This window comes from Phyllobates terribilis, unplaced genomic scaffold (assembly GCF_046119375.1).
Source record: "Phyllobates terribilis strain yellow unplaced genomic scaffold, ASM4611937v1 Scaffold_13__5_contigs__length_258822181, whole genome shotgun sequence".
In the NCBI taxonomy this organism is placed as follows: domain Eukaryota; kingdom Metazoa; phylum Chordata; class Amphibia; order Anura; family Dendrobatidae; genus Phyllobates; species Phyllobates terribilis.
Window position 1 is genome coordinate 168,068,560 of NW_027362773.1, and position 25,459 is coordinate 168,094,018.

Here is a 25,459-nt window from a genome sequence, read left to right on the forward strand (position 1 = left end):
CATTACATTACTGATCCTGAGTTACATCCTGTGTTATACTCCAGAGCTGCACTCACTATTCTGCTGGTGCAGTCACTGTGTACATACATTACATTACTGATCCTGAGTTACATCATGTATTATACCCCAGAGCTGCACTCACTATTCTGCTGGTGCAGTCACTGTGTACATACATTACATTACTGATCCTGAGTTACCTCCTGTATTATACTCCAGAGCTGCACTCACTATTCTGCTGGTGCAGTCACTGTGTACATACATTACATTACTGATCCTGAGTTACATCCTGTATTATACCCCAGAGCTGCACTCACTATTCTGCTGGTGCAGTCACTGTATACATACATTACATTACTGATCCTGAGTTACCTCCTGTATTATACTCCAGAGCTGCACTCACTATTCTGCTGGTGCAGTCGTTGTGTACATACATTACATTACTGATCCTGAGTTACATCCTGTATTATACTCCAGAGCTGCACTCACTATTCTGCTGGTGCAGTCACTGTGTACATACATTACATTACTGATCCTGAGTTACCTCCTGTATTATACTCCAGAGCTGCACTCACTATTCTGCTGGTGCTGTCACTGTGTACATACATTACATTACTGATCCTGAGTTACCTCCTGTATTATACTCCAGAGCTGCACTCACTATTCTGCTGGTGGAGTCACTGTGTACATACATTACTGATCCTGAGTTACCTCCTGTATTATACCCCAGAGCTGCACTCACTATTCTGCTGGTGCAGTCACTGTGTACATACATTACATTACTGATCCTGAGTTACCTCCTGTATTATACTCCAGAGCTGCACTCACTATTCTGCTGGTGCAGTCACTGTGTACATACATTACATTACTGATCCTGAGTTACATCCTGTATTATACTCCAGAGCTGCACTCACTATTCTGCTGGTGCAGTCACTGTGTACATACATTACATTACTGATCCTGAGTTACATCCTGTATTATACTCCAGAGCTGCACTCACTATTCTGCTGGTGCAGTCACTGTATACATACATTACATTACTGAACCTGAGTTACCTCCTGTATTATACTCCAGAGCTGCACTCACTATTCTGCTGGTGCTGTCACTGTGTACATACATTACATTACTGATCCTGAGTTACATCCTGTGTTATACTCCAGAGCTGCACTCACTATTCTGCTGGTGCAGTCACTGTGTACATACATTACATTACTGATCCTGAGTTACATCATGTATTATACCCCAGAGCTGCACTCACTATTCTGCTGGTGCAGTCACTGTGTACATACATTACATTACTGATCCTGAGTTACCTCCTGTATTATACTCCAGAGCTGCACTCACTATTCTGCTGGTGCAGTCACTGTGTACATACATTACATTACTGATCCTGAGTTACATCCTGTATTATACTCCAGAGCTGCACTCACTATTCTGCTGGTGCAGTCACTGTGTGCATACATTACATTACTGATCCTGAGTTACATCCTGTATTATACTCCAGAGCTGCACTCACTATTCTGCTGGTGCAGTCGCTGTGTACATACATTACATTACTGATCCTGAGTTACCTCCTGTATTATACTCCAGAGCTGCACTCACTATTCTGCTGGTGCTGTCACTGTGTACATACATTACATTACTGATCCTGAGTTACCTCCTGTATTATACTCCAGAGCTGCACTCACTATTCTGCTGGTGGAGTCACTGTGTACATACATTACATTACTGATCCTGAGTTACCTCCTGTATTATACTCCAGAGCTGCACTCACTATTCTGCTGGTGGAGTCACTGTGTACATACATTACATTACTGATCCTGAGTTACCTCCTGTATTATACTCCAGAGCTGCACTCACTATTCTGCTGGTGCCGTCACTGTGTACATACATTACATTACTGATCCTGAGTTACCTCCTGTATTATACTCCAGAGCTGCACTCACTATTCTGCTGGTGCCGTCACTGTGTACATACATTACATTACTGATCCTGAGTTACCTCCTGTATTATACTCCAGAGCTGCACTCACTATTCTGCTGGTGCAGTCACTGTGTACATACATTACATTACTGATCCTGAGTTACCTCCTGTATTATACTCCAGAGCTGCACTCACTATTCTGCTGGTGGAGTCACTGTGTACATACATTACATTACTGATCCTGAGTTACATCCTGTATTATACTCCAGAGCTGCACTCACTATTCTGCTGGTGCAGTCACTGTGTACATACATTACATTACTGATCCTGAGTTACCTCCTGTATTATACTCCAGAGCTGCACTCACTATTCTGCTGGTGGAGTCACTGTGTACATACATTACATTACTGATCCTGAGTTACCTCCTGTATTATACTCCAGAGCTGCACTCACTATTCTGCTGGTGCAGTCACTGTGTACATACATTACATTACTGATCCTGAGTTACCTCCTGTAGTATACTCCAGAGCTGCACTCACTATTCTGCTGGTGCTGTCACTGTGTACATACATTACATTACTGATCCTGAGTTACATCCTGTGTTATACTCCAGAGCTGCACTCACTATTCTGCTGGTGCAGTCACTGTGTACATACATTACATTACTGATCCTGAGTTACCTCCTGTATTATACTCCAGAGCTGCACTCACTATTCTGCTGGTGCAGTCACTGTGTACATACATTACATTACTGATACTGAGTTACCTCCTGTATTATACTCCAGAGCTGCACTCACTATTCTGCTGGTGCAGTCACTGTGTACATACATTACATTACTGATCCGGAGTTACATCCTGTATTATACTCCAGAGCGGCACTCACTATTCTGCTGGTGCAGTCACTGTGTACATACATTACATTACTGATCCTGAGTTACATCCTGTATTATACTCCAGAGCTGCACTCACTATTCTGCTGGTGCAGTCACTGTGTACATACATTACATTACTGATACTGAGTTACCTCCTGTAGTATACTCCAGAGCTGCACTCACTATTCTGCTGGTGCTGTCACTGTGTACATACATTACATTACTGATCCTGAGTTACATCCTGTATTATACTCCAGAGCTGCACTCACTATTCTGCTGGTGCAGTCACTATGTACATACATTACATTACTGATCATGAGTTACATCCTGTATTATACTCCAGAGCTGCACTCACTATTCTGCTGGTGCAGTCACTGTATACATACATTACATTACTGATCCTGAGTTACCTCCTGTATTATACTCCAGAGCTGCACTCACTATTCTGCTGGTGCAGTCACTGTGTACATACATTACATTACTGATCCTGAGTTACATCCTGTATTATAGTCCAGAGCTGCACTCACTATTCTGCTGGTGCAGTCACTGTGTACAAACATTACATTACTGATCCTGAGTTACCTCGTGTATTATACTCCAGAGCTGCACTCACTATTCTGCTGGTGCAGTCACTGTGTACATACATTACATTACTGATCCTGAGTTACATCCTGTATTATAGTCCAGAGCTGCACTCACTATTCTGCTGGTGCAGTCACTGTACATACATTACATTACTGATCCGGAGTTACATCCTATATTATACTCCAGAGCTGCACTCACTATTCTGCTGGTCCAGTCACTGTGTACATACATTACTGACCCCGAGTTACATCCTGTATTATACTCCAGAGCTGCACTCACTATTCTGCTGGTGCAGTCACTGTGCACATACATTACATTACTGATCCTGAGTTACATCCTGTATTATAGTCCAGAGCTGCACTCACTATTCTGCTGGTGCAGTCACTGTGTACATACATTATATTACTGATCCGGAGTTACATCCTGTATTATACTCCAGAGCTGCACTCACTATTCTGCTGGTGCAGTCACTGTGCACATACATTACATTACTGATCCTGAGTTACATCCTGTATTATAGTCCAGAGCTGCACTCACTATTCTGCTGGTGCAGTCACTGTGTACATACATTACATTACTGATCCGGAGTTACATCCTGTATTATACTCCAGAGCTGCACTCACTATTCTGCTGGTCCAGTCACTGTGTACATACATTACTGACCCTGAGTTACATCCTGTATTATACTCCAGAGCTGCACTCACTATTCTGCTGGTGCAGTCACTGTGTACATACATTACATTACAGATCCTGAGTTACATCCTGTATTATACCCCAGAGCTGCACTCACTATTCTGCTGGTGCAGTCACTGTGTACATACATTACATTACTGATCCTGAGTTACCTCCTGTATTATACTCCAGAGCTGCACTCACTATTCTGCTGGTGCAGTCACAGTGTACATACATTGCATTACTGATCCTGAGTTATATCCTGTATTATACCCCAGAGCTGCACTCACTATTCTGCTGGTGCAGTCACTGTGTACATACATTACATTACTGATCCTGAGTTACATCCTGTATTATACTCCAGAGCTGCACTCACTATTCTGCTGGTGGAGTCACTGTGTACATACATTACATTACTGATCCTGAGTTACATCCTGTATTATACTCCAGAGCTGCACTCACTATTCTGCTGGTGCAGTCACTGTGTACATACATTACATTACTGATCCTGAGTTACCTCCTGTATTATACTCCAGAGCTGCACTCACTATTCTGCTGGTGCAGTCACTGTGTACATACATTACATTACTGATCCTGAGTTACATCCTGTATTATACTCCAGAGCGGCACTCACTATTCTGCTGGTGCAGTCACTGTGTACATACATTACATTACTGATCCTGAGTTACATCCTGTATTATACTCCAGAGCTGCACTCACTATTCTGCTGGTGCAGTCACTGTGTACATACATTACATTACTGATCCTGAGTTACATCCTGTATTATACTCCAGAGCTGCACTCACTATTCTGCTGGTGCAGTCACTGTGTACATACATTACATTACTGATCCTGAGTTACATCCTGTATTATACTCCAGAGCTGCGCTCACTATTCTGCTGGTGCAGTCACTGTGTACATACATTACATCACTGATCCTGAGTTACCTCCTGTATTATACTCCAGAGCTGCACTCACTATTCTGCTGGTGCAGTCACTGTGTACATACATTACTGATCCTGAGTTACATCCTGTATTATACTCCAGAGCTGCACTCACTATTCTGCTGGTGCAGTCACTGTGTACATACATTACATTACTGATCCTGAGTTACATCCTGTATTATACCCCAGAGCTGCGCTCACTATTCTGCTGATGCAGTCACTGTGTACATACATTACATTACTGATCCTGAGTTACATCCTGTATTATACTCCAGAGCTGCACTCACTATTCTACTGCTGCAGTCACTGTGTACATACATTACATTACTGATCCTGAGTTACCTCCTGTATTATACCCCAGAGCTGCACTCACTATTCTGCTGGTGCAGTCACTGTGTACATACATTACATTACTGATCCTGAGTTACCTCCTGTATTATACTCCAGAGCTGCACTCACTATTCTGCTGGTGCAGTCACTGTGTACATACATTACATTACTGATCCTGAGTTACCTCCTGTATTATACTCCAGATCTGCACTCACTATTCTGCTGGTGCAGTCACTGTGTACATACATTACATTACTGATCCTGAGTTACATCCTGTATTATACTCCAGAGCTGCACTCACTATTCTGCTGGTGCAGTCACTGTGTACATACATTACATTACTGATCCTGAGTTATATCCTGTATTATACTCCAGAGCTGCACTCACTATTCTGCTGGTGCAGTCACTGTGTACATACATTACATTACTGATCCTGAGTTACCTCCTGTATTATACTCCAGATCTGCACTCACTATTCTGCTGGTGCAGTCACTGTGTACATACATTACATTACTGATCCTGAGTTACCTCCTGTATTATACTCCAGAGCTGCACTCACTATTCTGCTGGTGCAGTCACTGTGTACATACATTACATTACTGATCCTGAGATAACATCCTGTATTATACTCCAGAGCTGCACTCACTATTCTGCTGGTGCAGTCACTGTGTACATACATTACATTACTGATCCTGAGATAACATCCTGTATTATACTCCAGATCTGCACTCACTATTCTGCTGGTGCAGTCACTGTGTACATACATTACATTACTGATCCTGAGTTACATCCTGTATTATACTCCAGAGCTGCACTCACTATTCTGCTGGTGCAGTCACTGTGTACATACATTACATTACTGATCCTGAGTTACCTCCTGTATTATACTCCAGAGCTGCACTCACTATTCTGCTGGTGCAGTCACCGTGTACATACATTACATTACTGATCCTGAGTTACATCCTGTATTATACTCCAGAGCTGCACTCACTATTCTGCTGGTGCAGTCACTGTGTACATACATTACATTACTGATCCTGAGTTACATCCTGTATTATACCCCAGAGCTGCACTCACTATTCTGCTGGTGCAGTCACTGTGTACATACATTACATTACTGATCCTGAGTTACCTCCTGTATTATACTCCTGAGCTGCACTCACTATTCTGCTGGTGCAGTCACTGTGTACATACATTACATTACTGATCCTGAGTTACATCCTGTATTATACTCCAGAGCTGCACTCACTATTCTGCTGGTGCAGTCACTGTGTACATACATTACATTACTGATCCTGAGTTACATCCTGTATTATACTCCAGAGCTGCACTCGCTATTCTGCTGGTGCAGTCACTGTGTACATACATTACATTACTGATCCTGAGTTACCACCTGTATTATCCTCCAGAGCTGCACTCACTATTCTGCTGGTGCAGTCACTGTGTACATACATTACATTACTGATCCTGAGTTACCTCCTGTATTATACTCCAGAGCTGCACTCACTATTCTGCTGGTGCAGTCACTGTGTACATACATTACATTACTGATCCTGAGTTACCACCTGTATTATCCTCCAGAGCTGCACTCACTATTCTGATGGTGCAGTCACTGTGTACATACATTACATTACTGATCCTGAGTTACATCCTGTATTATACTCCAGAGCGGCACTCACTATTCTGCTGGTGCAGTCACTGTGTACATACATTACTGATCCTGAGTTACCTCCTGTATTATACTCCAGAGCTGCACTCACTATTCTGCTGGTGCAGTCACTGTGTACATACATTACATTACTGATCCTAAGTTACCTCCTGTATTATACTCCAGAGCTGCACTCACTATTCTGCTGGTGCTGTCACTGTGTACATACATTACATAACTGATCCTGAGTTACATCCTGTATTATACTCCAGAGCTGCACTCACTATTCTGCTGGTGCAGTCACTGTGTACAGACATTACATTACTGATCCTGAGTTACATCCTGTATTATACACCAGAGCTGCACTCACTATTCTGCTGGTGCAGTCACTGTGTACATACATTACATTACTGACCCTGTACTGATCCTGAGTTACATCCTGTATTATACTCCAGAGCTGCACTCACTATTCTGCTGGTGCAGTCACTGTGTACATACATTACATTACTGATCCTGAGTTACCTCCTGTATTATACTCCAGAGCTGCACTCACTATTCTGCTGGTGCAGTCACTGTGTACATACATTACATTACTGATCCTGAGTTACATCCTGTATTATACTCCAGAGCGGCACTCACTATTCTGCTGGTGCAGTCACTGTGTACATACATTACATTACTGATCCTGAGTTACATCCTGTATTATACTCCAGAGCTGCACTCACTATTCTGCTGGTGCAGTCACTGTGTACATACATTACATTACTGATCCTGAGTTACATCCTGTATTATACTCCAGAGCTGCACTCACTATTCTGCTGGTGCAGTCACTGTGTACATACATTACATTACTGATCCTGAGTTACATCCTGTATTATACTCCAGAGCTGCGCTCACTATTCTGCTGGTGCAGTCACTGTGTACATACATTACATCACTGATCCTGAGTTACCTCCTGTATTATACTCCAGAGCTGCACTCACTATTCTGCTGGTGCAGTCACTGTGTACATACATTACTGATCCTGAGTTACATCCTGTATTATACTCCAGAGCTGCACTCACTATTCTGCTGGTGCAGTCACTGTGTACATACATTACATTACTGATCCTGAGTTACATCCTGTATTATACCCCAGAGCTGCGCTCACTATTCTGCTGATGCAGTCACTGTGTACATACATTACATTACTGATCCTGAGTTACATCCTGTATTATACTCCAGAGCTGCACTCACTATTCTACTGCTGCAGTCACTGTGTACATACATTACATTACTGATCCTGAGTTACCTCCTGTATTATACCCCAGAGCTGCACTCACTATTCTGCTGGTGCAGTCACTGTGTACATACATTACATTACTGATCCTGAGTTACCTCCTGTATTATACTCCAGAGCTGCACTCACTATTCTGCTGGTGCAGTCACTGTGTACATACATTACATTACTGATCCTGAGTTACCTCCTGTATTATACTCCAGATCTGCACTCACTATTCTGCTGGTGCAGTCACTGTGTACATACATTACATTACTGATCCTGAGTTACATCCTGTATTATACTCCAGAGCTGCACTCACTATTCTGCTGGTGCAGTCACTGTGTACATACATTACATTACTGATCCTGAGTTACATCCTGTATTATACTCCAGAGCTGCACTCACTATTCTGCTGGTGCAGTCACTGTGTACATACATTACATTACTGATCCTGAGTTACCTCCTGTATTATACTCCAGATCTGCACTCACTATTCTGCTGGTGCAGTCACTGTGTACATACATTACATTACTGATCCTGAGTTACCTCCTGTATTATACTCCAGAGCTGCACTCACTATTCTGCTGGTGCAGTCACTGTGTACATACATTACATTACTGATCCTGAGATAACATCCTGTATTATACTCCAGAGCTGCACTCACTATTCTGCTGGTGCAGTCACTGTGTACATACATTACATTACTGATCCTGAGATAACATCCTGTATTATACTCCAGATCTGCACTCACTATTCTGCTGGTGCAGTCACTGTGTACATACATTACATTACTGATCCTGAGTTACATCCTGTATTATACTCCAGAGCTGCACTCACTATTCTGCTGGTGCAGTCACTGTGTACATACATTACATTACTGATCCTGAGTTACCTCCTGTATTATACTCCAGAGCTGCACTCACTATTCTGCTGGTGCAGTCACCGTGTACATACATTACATTACTGATCCTGAGTTACATCCTGTATTATACTCCAGAGCTGCACTCACTATTCTGCTGGTGCAGTCACTGTGTACATACATTACATTACTGATCCTGAGTTACATCCTGTATTATACCCCAGAGCTGCACTCACTATTCTGCTGGTGCAGTCACTGTGTACATACATTACATTACTGATCCTGAGTTACCTCCTGTATTATACTCCTGAGCTGCACTCACTATTCTGCTGGTGCAGTCACTGTGTACATACATTACATTACTGATCCTGAGTTACATCCTGTATTATACTCCAGAGCTGCACTCACTATTCTGCTGGTGCAGTCACTGTGTACATACATTACATTACTGATCCTGAGTTACATCCTGTATTATACTCCAGAGCTGCACTCGCTATTCTGCTGGTGCAGTCACTGTGTACATACATTACATTACTGATCCTGAGTTACCACCTGTATTATCCTCCAGAGCTGCACTCACTATTCTGCTGGTGCAGTCACTGTGTACATACATTACATTACTGATCCTGAGTTACCTCCTGTATTATACTCCAGAGCTGCACTCACTATTCTGCTGGTGCAGTCACTGTGTACATACATTACATTACTGATCCTGAGTTACCACCTGTATTATCCTCCAGAGCTGCACTCACTATTCTGATGGTGCAGTCACTGTGTACATACATTACATTACTGATCCTGAGTTACATCCTGTATTATACTCCAGAGCGGCACTCACTATTCTGCTGGTGCAGTCACTGTGTACATACATTACTGATCCTGAGTTACCTCCTGTATTATACTCCAGAGCTGCACTCACTATTCTGCTGGTGCAGTCACTGTGTACATACATTACATTACTGATCCTAAGTTACCTCCTGTATTATACTCCAGAGCTGCACTCACTATTCTGCTGGTGCTGTCACTGTGTACATACATTACATAACTGATCCTGAGTTACATCCTGTATTATACTCCAGAGCTGCACTCACTATTCTGCTGGTGCAGTCACTGTGTACAGACATTACATTACTGATCCTGAGTTACATCCTGTATTATACACCAGAGCTGCACTCACTATTCTGCTGGTGCAGTCACTGTGTACATACATTACATTACTGACCCTGTACTGATCCTGAGTTACATCCTGTATTATACTCCAGAGCTGCACTCACTATTCTGCTGGTGCAGTCACTGTGTACATACATTACATTTCTGATCCTGAGTTACATCCTGTATTATACTCCAGAGCTGCACTCACTATTCTGCCGATGCAGTCACTGTGTACATACATTACATTACTGATCCTGAGTTACATCCTGTATTATACTCCAGAGCTGCACTCACTATTCTGCTGGTGCAGTCACTGTGTACATACATTACATTTCTGATCCTGAGTTACATCCTGTATTATACTCCAGAGCTGCACTCACTATTCTGCTGGTGCAGTCACTGTGTACATACATTACATTACTGATCCTGAGTTACATCCTGTATTATACTCCAGAGCTGCACTCACTATTCTGCCGATGCAGTCACTGTGTACATACATTACATTACTGATCCTGAGTTACATCCTGTATTATACTCCAGATCTGCACTCACTATTCTGCTGGTGGAGTCACTGTGTACATACATTACATTTCTGATCCTGAGTTACATCCTGTATTATACTCCAGAGCTGCACTCACTATTCTGCCGATGCAGTCACTGTGTACATACATTACATTACTGATCCTGAGTTACATCCTGTATTATACTCCAGAGCTGCACTCACTATTCTGCTGGTGCAGTCACAGTGTACATACATTCCATTACTGATCCTGAGTTATATCCTGTATTATACCCCAGAGCTGCACTCACTATTCTGCTGGTGCAGTCACTGTGTACATACATTACATTACTGATCCTGAGTTACATCCTGTATTATACTCCAGAGCTGCACTCACTATTCTGCTGGTGCAATCACTGTGTACATACATTACATTACTGATCCTGAGTTACATCCTGTATTATACTCCAGAGCTGCACTCACTATTCTGCTGGTGCAGTCACTGTGTACATACATTACATTACTGATCCTGAGTTACCTCCTGTATTATACTCCAGAGCTGCACTCACTATTCTGCTGGTGGAGTCACTGTGTACATACATTACATTACTGATCCTGAGTTATATCCTGTATTATACTCCAGAGCTGCACTCACTATTCTGCTGGTGCAGTCACTGTGTACATACATTACATTACTGATCCTGAGTTACCTCCTGTATTATACTCTAGAGCTGCACTCACTATTCTATTGGTGCAGTCACTGTGTACATACATTACATTACTGATCCTGAGTTACATAATGTATTATACTCTAGAGCTGCACTCACTATTCTATTGGTGCAGTCACTGTGTACATACATTACATTACTGATCCTGAGTTACATCCTGTATTATACTCCAGAGCTGCACTCACTATTCTGCTGGTGCAGTCACTGTGTACATACATTACATTACTGATCCTGAGTTACCTGCTGTATTATACTCCAGAGCTGCACTCACTATTCTGCTGGTGCAGTCACTGTGTACATACATTACATTACTGATCCTGAGTTACCTCCTGTATTATACTCCAGAGCTGCACTCACTATTCTGCTGGTGCAGTCACTGTGTACATACATTACATTACTGATCCTGAGTTTCCTCCTGTATTATACTCCAGAGCTGCACTCACTATTCTGCTGGTGCAGTCACTGTGTACATACATTACTGATCCTGAGTTACATCCTGTATTATACTCCAGAGCTGCACTCACTATTCTGCTGGTGCAGTCACTGTGTACATACATTACATTACTGATCCTGAGTTACCTGCTGTATTATACTCCAGAGCTGCACTCACTATTCTGCTGGTGCAGTCACTGTGTACATACATTACATTACTGATCCTGAGTTACATCCTGTATTATACTCCAGAGCTGCACTCACTATTCTGCTGGTGGAGTCACTGTGTACATACATTACATTACTGATCCTGAGTTACCTCCTGTATTATACTCCAGAGCTGCACTCACTATTCTGCTGGTGCAGTCACTGTGTACATACATTACATTACTGATCCTGAGTTACCTCCTGTATTATACTCCAGAGCTCCACTCACTATTCTGCTGGTGCAGTCACTGTGTACATACATTACATTACCGATCCTGAGTTACCTCCTGTATTATACTCTAGAGCTGCACTCACTATTCTGCTGGTGCAGTCACTGTGTACATACATTACTGATCCTGAGTTATATCCTGTATTCTACTCCAGAGCTGCACTCACTATTCTGCTGGTGCAGTCACTGTGTACATACATTACATAACTGATCCTGAGTTACATCCTGTATTATACTCCAGAGCTGCACTCACTATTCTGCTGGTGCAGTCACTGTGTACATACATTACATTACTGATCCTGAGTTACATCCTGTATTATACTCCAGAGCTGCACTCACTATTCTGCTGGTGCAGTCACTGTGTACATATATTACATTACTGATCCTGAGTTACCTCCTGTATTATACTGCAGAGCTGCACTCACTATTCTGCTGGTGCAGTCACTGTGTACATACATAACATTACTGATCCTGAGTTACATCCTGTATTATACTCCAGAGCTGCACTCACTATTCTGCTGGTGGAGTCACTGTGTACATACATTACATTACTGATCCTGAGTTACCTCCTGTATTATACTCCAGAGCTCCAATCACTATTCTGCTGGTGCAGTCACTGTGTACATACATTACATTACCGATCCTGAGTTACCTCCTGTATTATACTCTAGAGCTGCACTCACTATTCTGCTGGTGCAGTCACTGTGTACATACATTACTGATCCTGAGTTATATCCTGTATTATACTCCAGAGCTGCACTCACTATTCTGCTGGTGCAGTCACAGTGTACATTACATTACTGATCCTGTATTATACTCTAGAGCTGCACTCACTATTCTGCTGGTGCAGTCACTGTGTACATACATTACATTACTGATCCTGAGTTACCTCCTGTATTATACTCCAGAGCTGCACTCACTATTCTGCTGGTGCAGTCACTGTGTACATACATTACATTACTGATCCTGAGTTACCTCCTGTATTATACTCCAGAGCTGCACTCACTATTCTGCTGGTGCAGTCACAGTGTACATTACATTACTGATCCTGTATTATACTCTAGAGCTGCACTCACTATTCTGCTGGTGCAGTCACTGTGTACATACATTACATTACTGATCCTGAGTTACCTCCTGTATTATACTCCAGAGCTGCACTCACTATTCTGCTGGTGCAGTCACTGTGTACATACATTACATTACCGATCCTGAGTTACCTCCTGTATTATACTCTAGAGCTGCACTCACTATTCTGCTGGTGCAGTCACTGTGTACATACATTACTGATCCTGATTTATATCCTGTATTATACTCCAGAGCTGCACTCACTATTCTGCTGGTGCAGTCACTGTGTACATACATTACATTACTGATCCTGAGTTACCTCCTGTATTATACTCTAGAGCTGCACTCACTATTCTGCTGGTGCAGTCACTGTGTACATACATTACTGATCCTGAGTTATATCCTGTATTATACTCCAGAGCTGCACTCACTATTCTGCTGGTGCAGTCACTGTATACATACATTACATTACTGATCCTGAGATACATCCTGTATTATACTCCAGAGCTGCACTCACTATTCTGCTGGTGCAGTCACTGTGTACATACATTACATTACTGATCCTGAGTTACCTCCTGTATTATACTCTAGAGCTGCACTCACTATTCTGCTGGTGCAGTCACTGTGTACATACATTACATTACTGATCCTGAGTTACATCCTGTATTATACTCCAGAGCTGCACTCACTATTCTGCTGGTGCAGTCACTGTGTACATACATTACATTACTGATCCTGAGTTACCTCCTGTATTATACTCCAGAGCTCCACTCACTATTCTGCTGGTGCAGTCACTGTGTACATACATTACATTACTGATCCTGAGATACATCCTGTATTATACTCCAGAGCTGCACTCACTATTCTGCTGGTGCAGTCACTGTGTACATACATTACATTACTGATCCTGAGTTACCTCCTGTATTATACTCTAGAGCTGCACTCACTATTCTGCTGGTGCAGTCACTGTGTACATACATTACATTACTGATCCTGAGTTACATCCTGTATTATACTCCAGAGCTGCACTCACTATTCTGCTGGTGCAGTCACTGTGTACATACATTACATTACTGATCCTGAGTTACCTCCTGTATTATACTCTAGAGCTGCACTCACTATTCTGCTGGTGCAGTCACTGTGTACATACATTACATTACTGATCCTGAGTTACATCCTGTATTATACTCCAGAGCTGCACTCACTATTCTGCTGGTGCAGTCACTGTGTACATACATTACATTACTGATCCTGAGTTACATCCTGTATTATACTCCAGAGCTGCACTCACTATTCTGCTGGTGCAGTCACTGTGTACATACATTACATTACTGATCCTGAGTTACATCCTGTATTATACTCCAGAGCTACACTCACTATTCTGCTAGTGCAGTCACTGTGCACATACATTACATTACTGATCCTGAGTTACCTCCTGTATTATACTCTAGAGCTGCACTCACTATTCTGCTGGTGCAGTCACTGTGTACATACATTACATTACTGATCCTGAGTTATATCCTGTATTATACTCCAGAGCTGCACTCACTATTCTGCTGGTGCAGTCACTGTGTACATACATTACATTACTGATCCTGAGTTACATCCTGTATTATACTCCAGAGCTGCACTCACTATTCTGCTGGTGCAGTCACTGTGTACATACATTACATTACTGATCCTGAGTTACCTCCTGTATTATACTCCAGAGCTGCACTCACTATTCTGCTGGTGCAGTCACTGTGTACATACATTACATTACTGATCCTGAGTTACATCCTGTATTATACTCCAGAGCTGCACTCACTATTCTGCTGGTGCAGTCACTGTGCACATACATTACATTACTGATCCTGAGTTACATCCTGTATTATACTCCAGAGCTGCACTCACTATTCTGCTGGTGCAGTCACTGTGCACATACATTACATTACTGATCCTGAGTTACCTCCTGTATTATACTCCAGAGCTGCACTCACTATTCTGCTGGTGGAGTCACTGTGTACATACATTACATTACTGATCCTGAGTTACCTCCTGTATTATACTCCAGAGCTGCACTCACTATTCTGCTGGTGCAGTCACTGTGTACATACATTACATTACTGATCCTGAGTTACATCCTGTATTATACTCCAGAGCTGCACGCGCTATTCTTTTGATATGTAAAACAATACAGTTCAAAAAGGGTGTACTTTGTTTTTCACAGACATATGTGACATCTACAGCGGGTGAAATAAGTATTGGACACGTCACCAATGTTCTCAGTAAATCTACTGGTAAAGGTGCTATTGACATGAGATTCTCCCCAGATCTCGGTAACAACCCGTCCGATCCACACAGGAAAGAAATCCCCATAGATCCATAAATGATGAGTAATAATGAGAGATGACACCGGGAGAGGTACTGATCACATGACGAAAGAGGAGCAAAAAGCCCTGGACAGTGCTGACACCGGCTGAGAGCTATCAGCAATTAGAGAGTAATCCTGACACTTAGTGACCAATAATATCAGCTGGTTGATGGCCAATAAAAAGGAGTCTCATTACCAAGGGGCCACACAAGAGACATCTCAGGATGGGGAAAACCAGTGAGCTGTCTCAAGACCTGCACAACCTTATTGTTGTAAAACATCCCGATGGCATTGGTTACAGAAGAATTTCTAAACTTTTGAAGGTTTCAGTAAGCACTGATGGGACCATAATCCAGATGTCACAAATAATTTGGAGATTCGTGGCAGCTCTACATAAGCTGTAAATTAAATGTAGTTTTTTCCTTATGGTCCAGCAAGGGTTAATGTTAGTCTCTTGCTGGCAGCCTTCTGAGGATGGTCAGCTGATGTTGGTTGGTGCCATTCCCACCTCCCTTTAAATAGCCACATGATCCATCAGCTGACCGCCGGTTATAGTTCATTCTATGCTGACCTCTTTGAAGGAGCCGGTCTCTGGAGAGGCTGTGGTGTTCGGTGCAGCGGTGAAGTTTCCTGTTGGAGAGATGTGTATTTTATGTTTTTGTCTTCCCTTCCTTGTGTTGTCCTATATTAGTGGTGAGACTCGTGTCTCGCTGGCCTGCGCATTAGCCAGGTTAAGTGCTGGGCAAGCAAGAACTTAGGCACGTGATCGCGCACGGGGTGGGAGGACCCGTCTAGGGACGATAGGGGAGCTTTGGGACAGACATAGGTTGGTGTCAGGAGGTGTCCCTTCCCTCGTCCCCTACCGTTAGGGCCTTCCTCCCCCCTATAACACCCCGTTGCATCCGTGTGTTGTGCCGTCCCCTGGACATCTACTTGTCTGTCCGTGACACTGGAAGTGGAAAGAACAGTTTCACCATAAACCGGTCACGACCAGGTGCTCCCCACCAGATTTCACCATAAACCAGCCACAACCAGGCGCTCCCCGCAAGATTTCACCATAAACCAGCCACAACCAGGTGCTCCCCGCAAGATTTCACCATAAACCAGCCACGACCAGGCGCTCGCCGCAAGATTTCACCATAAACCAGCCACGACCAGGCGCTCCCCGCAAGATTTCACCATAAACCAGCCACGACCAGGCGCTCCCTGCAAGATTTCACCATAAACCAGCCACAACCAGGTGCTCCCCGCAAGATTTCACCATAAACCAGCCACGACCAGGCGCTCCCCGCAAGATTTCACCATAAACCAGCCACGACCAGGCGCTCCCTGCAAGATTTCACCATAAACCAGCCACGACCAGGCGCTCCCTGCAAGATTTCACCATAAACCAGCCACGACCAGGCGCTCCCTGCAAGATTTCACCATAAACCAGCCACGACCAGGCGCTCCCCGCAAGATTTCACCATAAACCAGCCACGACCAGGCGCTCCCTGCAAGATTTCACCATAAACCAGCCACGACCAGGCGCTCCCCGCAAGATTTCATCATAAACCAGCCACGACCAGGTGCTCCCCGCAAGATTTCACCATAAACCAGCCACAACCAGGTGCTCCCCGCAAGATTTCACCATAAACCAGCCACGACCAGGCGCTCCCCGCAAGATTTCACCATAAACCAGCCACGACCAGGCACTCCCCGCAAGATTTCACCATAAACCAGCCACGACCAGGCGCTCGCCGCAAGATTTCACCATAAACCAGCCACGACCAGGCGCTCCCCGCAAGATTTCACCATAAACCAGCCACGACCAGGCGCTCCCCGCAAGATTTCACCATAAACCAGCCACGACCAGGCACTTCCCGCAAGATTTCACCATAAACCAGCCACGACCAGGCGCTCCCCGCAAGATTTCACCATAAACCAGCCACGACCAGGCACTTCCCGCAAGATTTCACCATAAACCAGCCACGACCAGGCACTCCCCGCAAGATTTCACCATAAACCAGCCACGACCAGGCGCTCGTCGCAAGATTTCACCATAAACCAGCCACGACCAGGCGCTCCCCGCAAGATTTCACCATAAACCAGCCACGACCAGGCGCTCCCCGCAAGATTTCACCATAAACCAGCCACGACCAGGCGCTCCCCGCAAGATTTCACCATAAACCAGCCACGACCAGGCGCTCCCCGCAAGATTTCACCATAAACCAGCCACGACCAGGCGCTCCCTGCAAGATTTCATCATAAACCAGCCACGACCAGGCGCTCCCTGCAAGATTTCACCATAAACCAGCCACGACCAGGCGCTCCCCGCAAGATTTCACCATAAACCAGCCACGACCAGGTGCTCCCCGCAAGATTTCACCATAAACCAGCCACGACCAGGTGCTCCCCGCAAGATTTCACCATAAACCAGCCACGACCAGGCGCTCCCCGCAAGATTTCACCATAAACCAGCCACGACCACGCGCTCCCTGCAAGATTTCACCATAAACCAGCCACGACCAGGCGCTCCCTGCAAGATTTCATCATAAACCAGCCACGACCAGGCACTCCCCGCAAGATTTCACCATAAACCAGCCACGACCAGGCACTCCCCGCAAGATTTCACCATAAACCAGCCACGACCAGGCGCTCCCTGCAAGATTTCATCATAAACCAGCCACGACCAGGCGCTCCCTGCAAGATTTCACCATAAACCAGCCACGACCAGGCACTCCCCGCAAGATTTCATCATAAACCAGCCACGACCAGGCGCTCCCCGCAAGATTTCACCATAAACCAGCCACGACCAGGCGCTTCCCGCAAGATTTCACCATAAACCAGCTACGACCAGGCGCTCCCCGCAAGATTTCACCATAAACCAGCCACGACCAGGCACTTCCCGCAAGATTTCACCATAAACCGGCCACGACCAGATGCTCCCCGCAAGATTTCACCATAAACCAGCCACGACCAGGCGCTCCCCGCAAGATTTCACCATAAACCAGCCACGACCAGGTGCTCCCCGCAAGATTTCACCATAAACCAGCCACGACCAGGAGCTCCCCGCAAGATTTCACCATAAACCGGCCACGACCAGGAGCTCCCCGCAAGATTTCACCATAAACCGGCCACAACCAGGAGCTCCCCGCAAGATTTCACCATAAACCAGCCACAACCAGGCGCTCCCCGCAAGATTTCACCATAAACCAGCCACGACCAGGTGCTCCCCGCAAGATTTCCATGGCCTGTATGCAAGCTCACCACACAACCTCCATGGCCTGTATGCACGCTCACCACGCAACCTCCATGGCCTGTATGCATGCTCACCACACAACCTCCATGACCTGTATGCACACTCACCACACAACCTCCATGGCCTGTATGCACGCTCACCACACAACCTCCATGGCCTGTATGCACACTCACCATACAACCTCCATGGCCTGTATGCACGCTCACCACACAACCTCCATGGCCTGTATGCACGCTCACCACACAACCTCCATGGCCTGTATACACACTCACCACACAACCTCCATGACCTGCATGCACGCTCACCACACAACCTCCATGGCCTGTATGCACGCTCACCACGCAACCTCCATGGCCTGTATGCATGCTCACCACACAACCTCCATGACCTGTATGCACACTCACCACACAACCTCCATGGCCTGTATGCACGCTCACCACACAACCTCCATGGCCTGTATGCACACTCACCACACAACCTCCATGGCCTGTATGCACGCTCACCACACAACCTCCATGGCCTGTATGCACACTCACCACACAACCTCCATGGCCTGTATGCACGCTCACCACACAACCTCCATGGCCTGTATGCACGCTCACCACACAACCTCCATGGCCTGTATGCATGCTCACCACACAACCTCCATGGCCTGTATACACGCTCACCACACAACCTCCATGACCTGTATGCACGCTCACCACACAACCTCCATGTCCTGTATGCACGCTCACCACACAACCTCCATGGCCTGTATGCACGCTCACCACACAACCTCCATGGCCTGTATGCACGCTCACCACACAACCTCCATGGACTGTATGCACGCTCACCACACAACCTCCATGGCCTGTATGCACACTCACCCTGCACCCTCCAAGACTTGTATGCACGCTCACCACACAACCTCCATGGCCTGTATGCACGCTCACCACACAACCTCCATGGCCAGTATGCACGCTCACCACACAACCTCCATGGCCTGTATGCACGCTCACCACGCAACCTCCATGGCCTGTATGCACGCTCACAACGCAACCTCCATGACTTGTATGCACGCTCACCACACAACCTCCATGGCCTATATGCACGCTCACCACGCAACCTCCATGACCTGTATGCACGCTCACCACGCAACCTCCATGGCCTGTATGCACGCTCACCAAGCAACCTCCATGACCTGTATGCACGCTCACCCCGCAACCTCCATGACCTGTATGCACGCTCACCACACAACCTCCATGACCTGTATGCACGCTCACCCCGCAACCTCCATGACCTGTATGCACGCTCACCACACAACCTCCATGGCCTGTATGTACGCTCACCACTCAACCTCCATGGCCTGTATGCACGCTCACCACGCAACCTCCATGGCCTGTATGCACGCTCACCACGCAACCTCCATGACCTGTATGCACGCTCACCACGCAACCTCCATGGCCTGTATGCACGCTCACCACGCAACCTCCATGGCCTGTATGCACGCTCACCCCGCAACCTCCATGACCTTTATGCACGCTCACCCCGCAACCTCCATGACCTGTATGCACGCTCACCACACAACCTCCATGACCTGTATGCACGCTCACCCCGCAACCTCCATGACCTGTATGCACGCTCACCACACAACCTCCATGACCTGTATGCACGCTCACCACACAACCTCCATGACCTGTATGCACGCTCACCCCGCAACCTCCATGACCTGTATGCACGCTCACCCCGCAACCTCCATGGCCTGTATGTACGCTCACCATTCAACCTCCATGGCCTGTATGCACGCTCACCCCGCAACCTCCATGGCCTGTATGCACGCTCACCACACAACCTCCATGGCCTGTATGCACGCTCACCACACAACCTCCATGACCTGTATGCACGCTCACCCCGCAACCTCCATGGCCTGTATGCACGCTCACCACACAACCTCCATGGCCTGTATGCACGCTCACCACACAACCTCCATGACCTGTATGCACGCTCACCCCGCAACCTCCATGGCCTGTATGCACGCTCACCACACAACCTCCATGGCCTGTATGCACGCTCACCACACAATACTCCATTGCTGAACAAAAAGTATGTTCAAGCACGTTTACAGTTTGCTCCACAACATTCAGACAAGCCTGTGAAATATTGGGAGAATATAGTCTGCTCAGGTGAGACCAACATTGAACTATTTGGATGCCGTAATACACACCATGTTTGGAGACCAAAAGGCAACTGCACATCACCCCAAAAACACCATACCAACAGTGAAGTGTGGAGGTGGGAACATCATGGTGCGGGGCTGGTTTTCAGCATGCGGCACTGGCAGACGTCATGTGATTGACGGAAGGATGAATGGACAAATGTACCGAGACATTCTGGATAAAAATCTACTGGCATCTAACAGGATGAGGAAGATGAAGCGAGGGAGGACATTTCAGCAGGACAGTGATCCCAAACACACGGCCGAGGAAAGCATCAACTGGTGTCAGAAAATAAATCTGCTAGAACGGCCGAGCCGATCACCGGACCTGAATCCAAGAGAAAATATATGTAAGGAACAAAAGGTCAGAGATCATAGAAGGAGCCACAGAAGCTTCAGGATGTGACGAGTGTTTATGTGGAAGAAAGGGCCAAAATCACAGCTGAGCAATGCCTGCGACTAGTTTCTCCATACAGGAGGAATCGTGGAGCTTCATCACCAGCAAAGGCTTTTATACAAAGTATCAATTACATGTCAGTAACGTGATCAGTACCTCTCCCGGTGTCATCTCTCATTATTACTCATCATTTATGGATCTATGGGGATTTCCTCCCTGTGTGGATCGGACGGGTTGTTAGCGAGATCTGGGAAGAATCTCATGTCAATAGCACCTTTACCAGTAGATTTACTGACAAAATCCCGGGTTGGATTGTGCTCTAACTCCTTTTTGGACGCTAGTGCAGAACCTACATGTTTTTGGTCTCGCAGTTTGGGGTGGACGGGCGTTAGGAGAAGCATTTCTTGACACCCCCACATGACTCCCCCGACACCAGCGCCCACGTGTGGCTCCCCTGAGCCCTGCACCCACACATGGCTCCCCTGACACCTACACCTGCACCCACATGTGGCTCACCTGAGCCCTGCACCCACACATTGGTCCCCCAACACCTGTGCCCACACGTGGCTCCCCCAACACCTGTGCCCACACGTGGCTCCCCTGGCACCCACACGTGGCTTCCCCCGACTCCCATGCCCACGCGTGGCTTCCCCCGACTCCCGCGCCCACATGCGGCTCCCCCCGACGCCCACGCGTGGCTCCCCCCGACTCCCGCACCCATGCTTGGCTTCCCCCGACTCCCGCGCCCACGCGTGGCTTCCCCCGACTCCCGCGCCCACGCGTGGCTCCCCCCGACTCCCGCGCCCACGCGTGGCTCCCCCCGACTCCCGTGCCCACGCGTGGCTCCCCCCGACTCCCGTGCCCACGCGTGGCTCCCCCCGACTCCCGCGCCCACGCGTGGCTCCCCCCGACTCCCGCGCCCACGCGTGGCTCCCCCCGACTCCCGTGCCCACGCGCGTCTTCCCCCGACTCCCGCGCCCACGCGCGTCTCACCTGACACCTGCAGGGTGCTGGTCCCTTCTCTGGAGTCCGGGGTCACTATGACAGTACAGGTGTACTCTCCGTCATCACTGAAGCGCGCCCGCGGGATGTGCAGTGTGGCGTTGCCTCGCTGGATGGCGCTCTCCGGCTCCATGTAACTTCCTTCTCTGAAGGCCTCAGGTTTTCCGGGTATAAAGTTATAAACTCCCAGAGATTTTCCATTCTCTGATTTTGTCCAGTGGACATTAATGATTCTATTAGGAGAGAAATCTGAGAATTCACAGGGGACGGCGAGGTCCTGCCCTCTCCTCACCGAGATCAGCGTCGTCTTCATGGTGACGATCAGACCATCTACAGGAGGAACAGCAGAACACATTACGTGACAGGAGTCAGGCGTTCTGCCCCATCCGGGTCTGGCCGGCGACTCCTGGATCTTGTAGCTCACTACTCGGCTTTGCATTATAGACTGGGACATATTGAGCTGAGACATCTCCGCTCTGGGGGTCCTACTGAAGATTGTTCCCCCTAAATGGTTTGTCTGGGACTATGTATAGATGGCGTAGGACCAGGATAGACCATCAATATCAGATCCGTGGGGGGACAACACCTGAGCGCCAGGTGACGCACCCCCACCGACCTGGAACTGACCCTGATACAAAGTATCGATGTCTCAATGTCACAGAAATATTATTACGTCACTGTCATTTAAAGGCAACCTGCATAATAACCAATGCAAAAGGGAATTGTGGAGGAGGAGGTGAGCTGTGACATCTATTGTGAATGGTGGATCCTGTGTAATCAGCTGTATATAGAGGTGTTATCAGTCATTGTACAGGAGGAGGAGGTGAGCTGTGACATCTATTGTGAATGGTGGATCCTGTGTTATCAGCTGTATATAGAGGTGTTATCAGTCATTGTACAGGAGGAGGAGGTGAGCTGTGACATCTATTGTGAACGGTGGATCCTGTGTAATCAGCTGTGTATTAAGGTGTTATCAGTCATTACACAGGAGAAGGAGGTGAGCTGTGACATCACCTACTGTGAATGGTGGATCCTGTGTAATCAGCTGTATATAGAGGTGTTATCAGTCATTATACAGGAGGAGGAGGTGAGCTGTGACATCTATTGTGATTGGTGGATCCTCTGTAATCAGCTGTATATAGAGGTGTTATCAGTCATTGTACAGGAGGAGGAGGTGAGTTGTGACATCTATTGTGATTGGTGGATCCTGTGTAATTAGCTGTATATGAAGGTGTTATCAGTCATTATACAGGAGAAGGAGGTGAGTTGTGACATCTATTGTGATTGGTGGATCCTCTGTAATCGGCTGTATATAAAGGTGTTATCAGTCATTATACAGGAGGAGGAGGTGAGCTGTGACATCTATTGTGATTGGTGCATCCTGTGTAATTAGCTATATATAGAGGTTGTAATGCAGCCGCTTGCTTGGCATTACGGTAATGGTCCAGGATGTGTTTTACCTGACCATGTACCTCCCCCTCAGGTGACTGGTCACATGACTGTGACATAGCACAGGTCCTGTATGCACAGAATGTCTGATCACATGACTGTGACATCAGCACAGGTCCTGTGGGTGTGTACTACAGGATATATAAACCCTGGTAGTCTTAACATGGTGCGTGTAAGGCGTGAGGCCTGTTCCTGTGTGGGACACCGCTAGACTGTGAGGCCTAGTGAGGCCTATTAAAGCCTGGTGAAGCCTGAAAGGCGGAGGCTGGATCCTTAGTGGTGTAAGCGATCCCAGTAGCCTTGGAGGGCCAGAGACTTGGAAGGCAAGAGCCTGAAAGGCAGAGGCTGGATGTTGGCTGTGTAAGCATACCAGTAGCCTTGGATGGTACGAGGGCTGGAGACCCCTATCTGGGAAGCCATAAAGCCACAGTGGTGGCAGAATAAACCTGAAGCAGCTAAAACCCGCCAAAGGTAAAAAACACTGCGTTATATGGACATTTATGTTGTTGCCTAGCTGAGGGCTGTAAGTGGAGCCAAGTGGACGTGTCTGTCGCTGGAAAGGCTCCTGAATGTTATGTGTGTAATATGCCGGGGAGCCACTAAGATGGACGGTGTGATCAGCAGTTATGAAGTGCAATAAACTGCTGGATTGTGAAATACTGGAAAACGTGGCTGGTGTGCTTTAATTGACCCGGTGCAGCGAGTATCCCCCAGTATGATGACTAGCGCTGCCTTACATGTGCTTCGAGAATGCGGGCAACTGCAGCCCGGTTGGTAGGGGCAGCTGCAGCCCAGTTGCTAGGGGCAACGGCAGCCTTGTTGCTAGAGGTAACAGCATTGAACGACGAGCGTGGATTAAAGCATCTTGCGGTAACTCGGCGGGGTTACGAAAATTGTCGTCGCACTCAAACCTGGTTTGCTGTGGCTTGGTGGGGCCACGAAAATTTTCTGGGGAGAGCGGTGTGTGTGAATAGTGTACCGCGATGGCTGTGAACGGAGCAGCAAAAGAAAATGAAGCTATTGAGCAATTAAAGTGCCAGTTAAAACCGCAGCAGGTATTTGGGAAACTTCTACTGGACATGGTGCAGGAAAGGCAGGAGCGGTGGGCACCGTATAGAATGGCGGCAGTGGACCATTCTGTGAACTCTCCGGGGGCGCCAGTATTGTCCCAGAGTGCCCGGGGAGGTGGTAAGAGCTGTTGTGAACTGAGTCCTAAGACTATTGTTGATTTTTCTTGTAAAAATTCCCCTACCGGTGTGGTTGTTAAAAAGGGAGCGGAGTCTTAAAAACGGGCAGTTGTTCAAAACAGCGTGCAGTGTAGAAAATCAAAAAAATTTACTGGTGGTGGGTTGGTATCGCCTAAAAATGACAATGTGACCGTTGATAATGGAGTAGCTCCAGTAGAAGGGGGTGACGTCAA

General features: G+C 46.7%; 1 protein-coding gene across 2 annotated transcripts in view; it reads right to left on the reverse strand.

Moving 5' to 3' along the window:
• Window positions 1-25,459, reverse strand: part of LOC141174222 (uncharacterized) — a 144,366-nt gene that overhangs the window by 103,953 nt on the left and 14,954 nt on the right. For both annotated transcript variants that reach the window (XR_012252820.1, XM_073659038.1), the window contains exon 2: window positions 22,582-22,920. Coding sequence is in view for 1 of the 2 variants with exons in the window: in XM_073659038.1 (XP_073515139.1) it covers window positions 22,582-22,920 (339 nt within the window). In the remaining variant the exon portion in view is untranslated. The remainder of the gene's footprint in view (window positions 1-22,581; window positions 22,921-25,459) is intronic.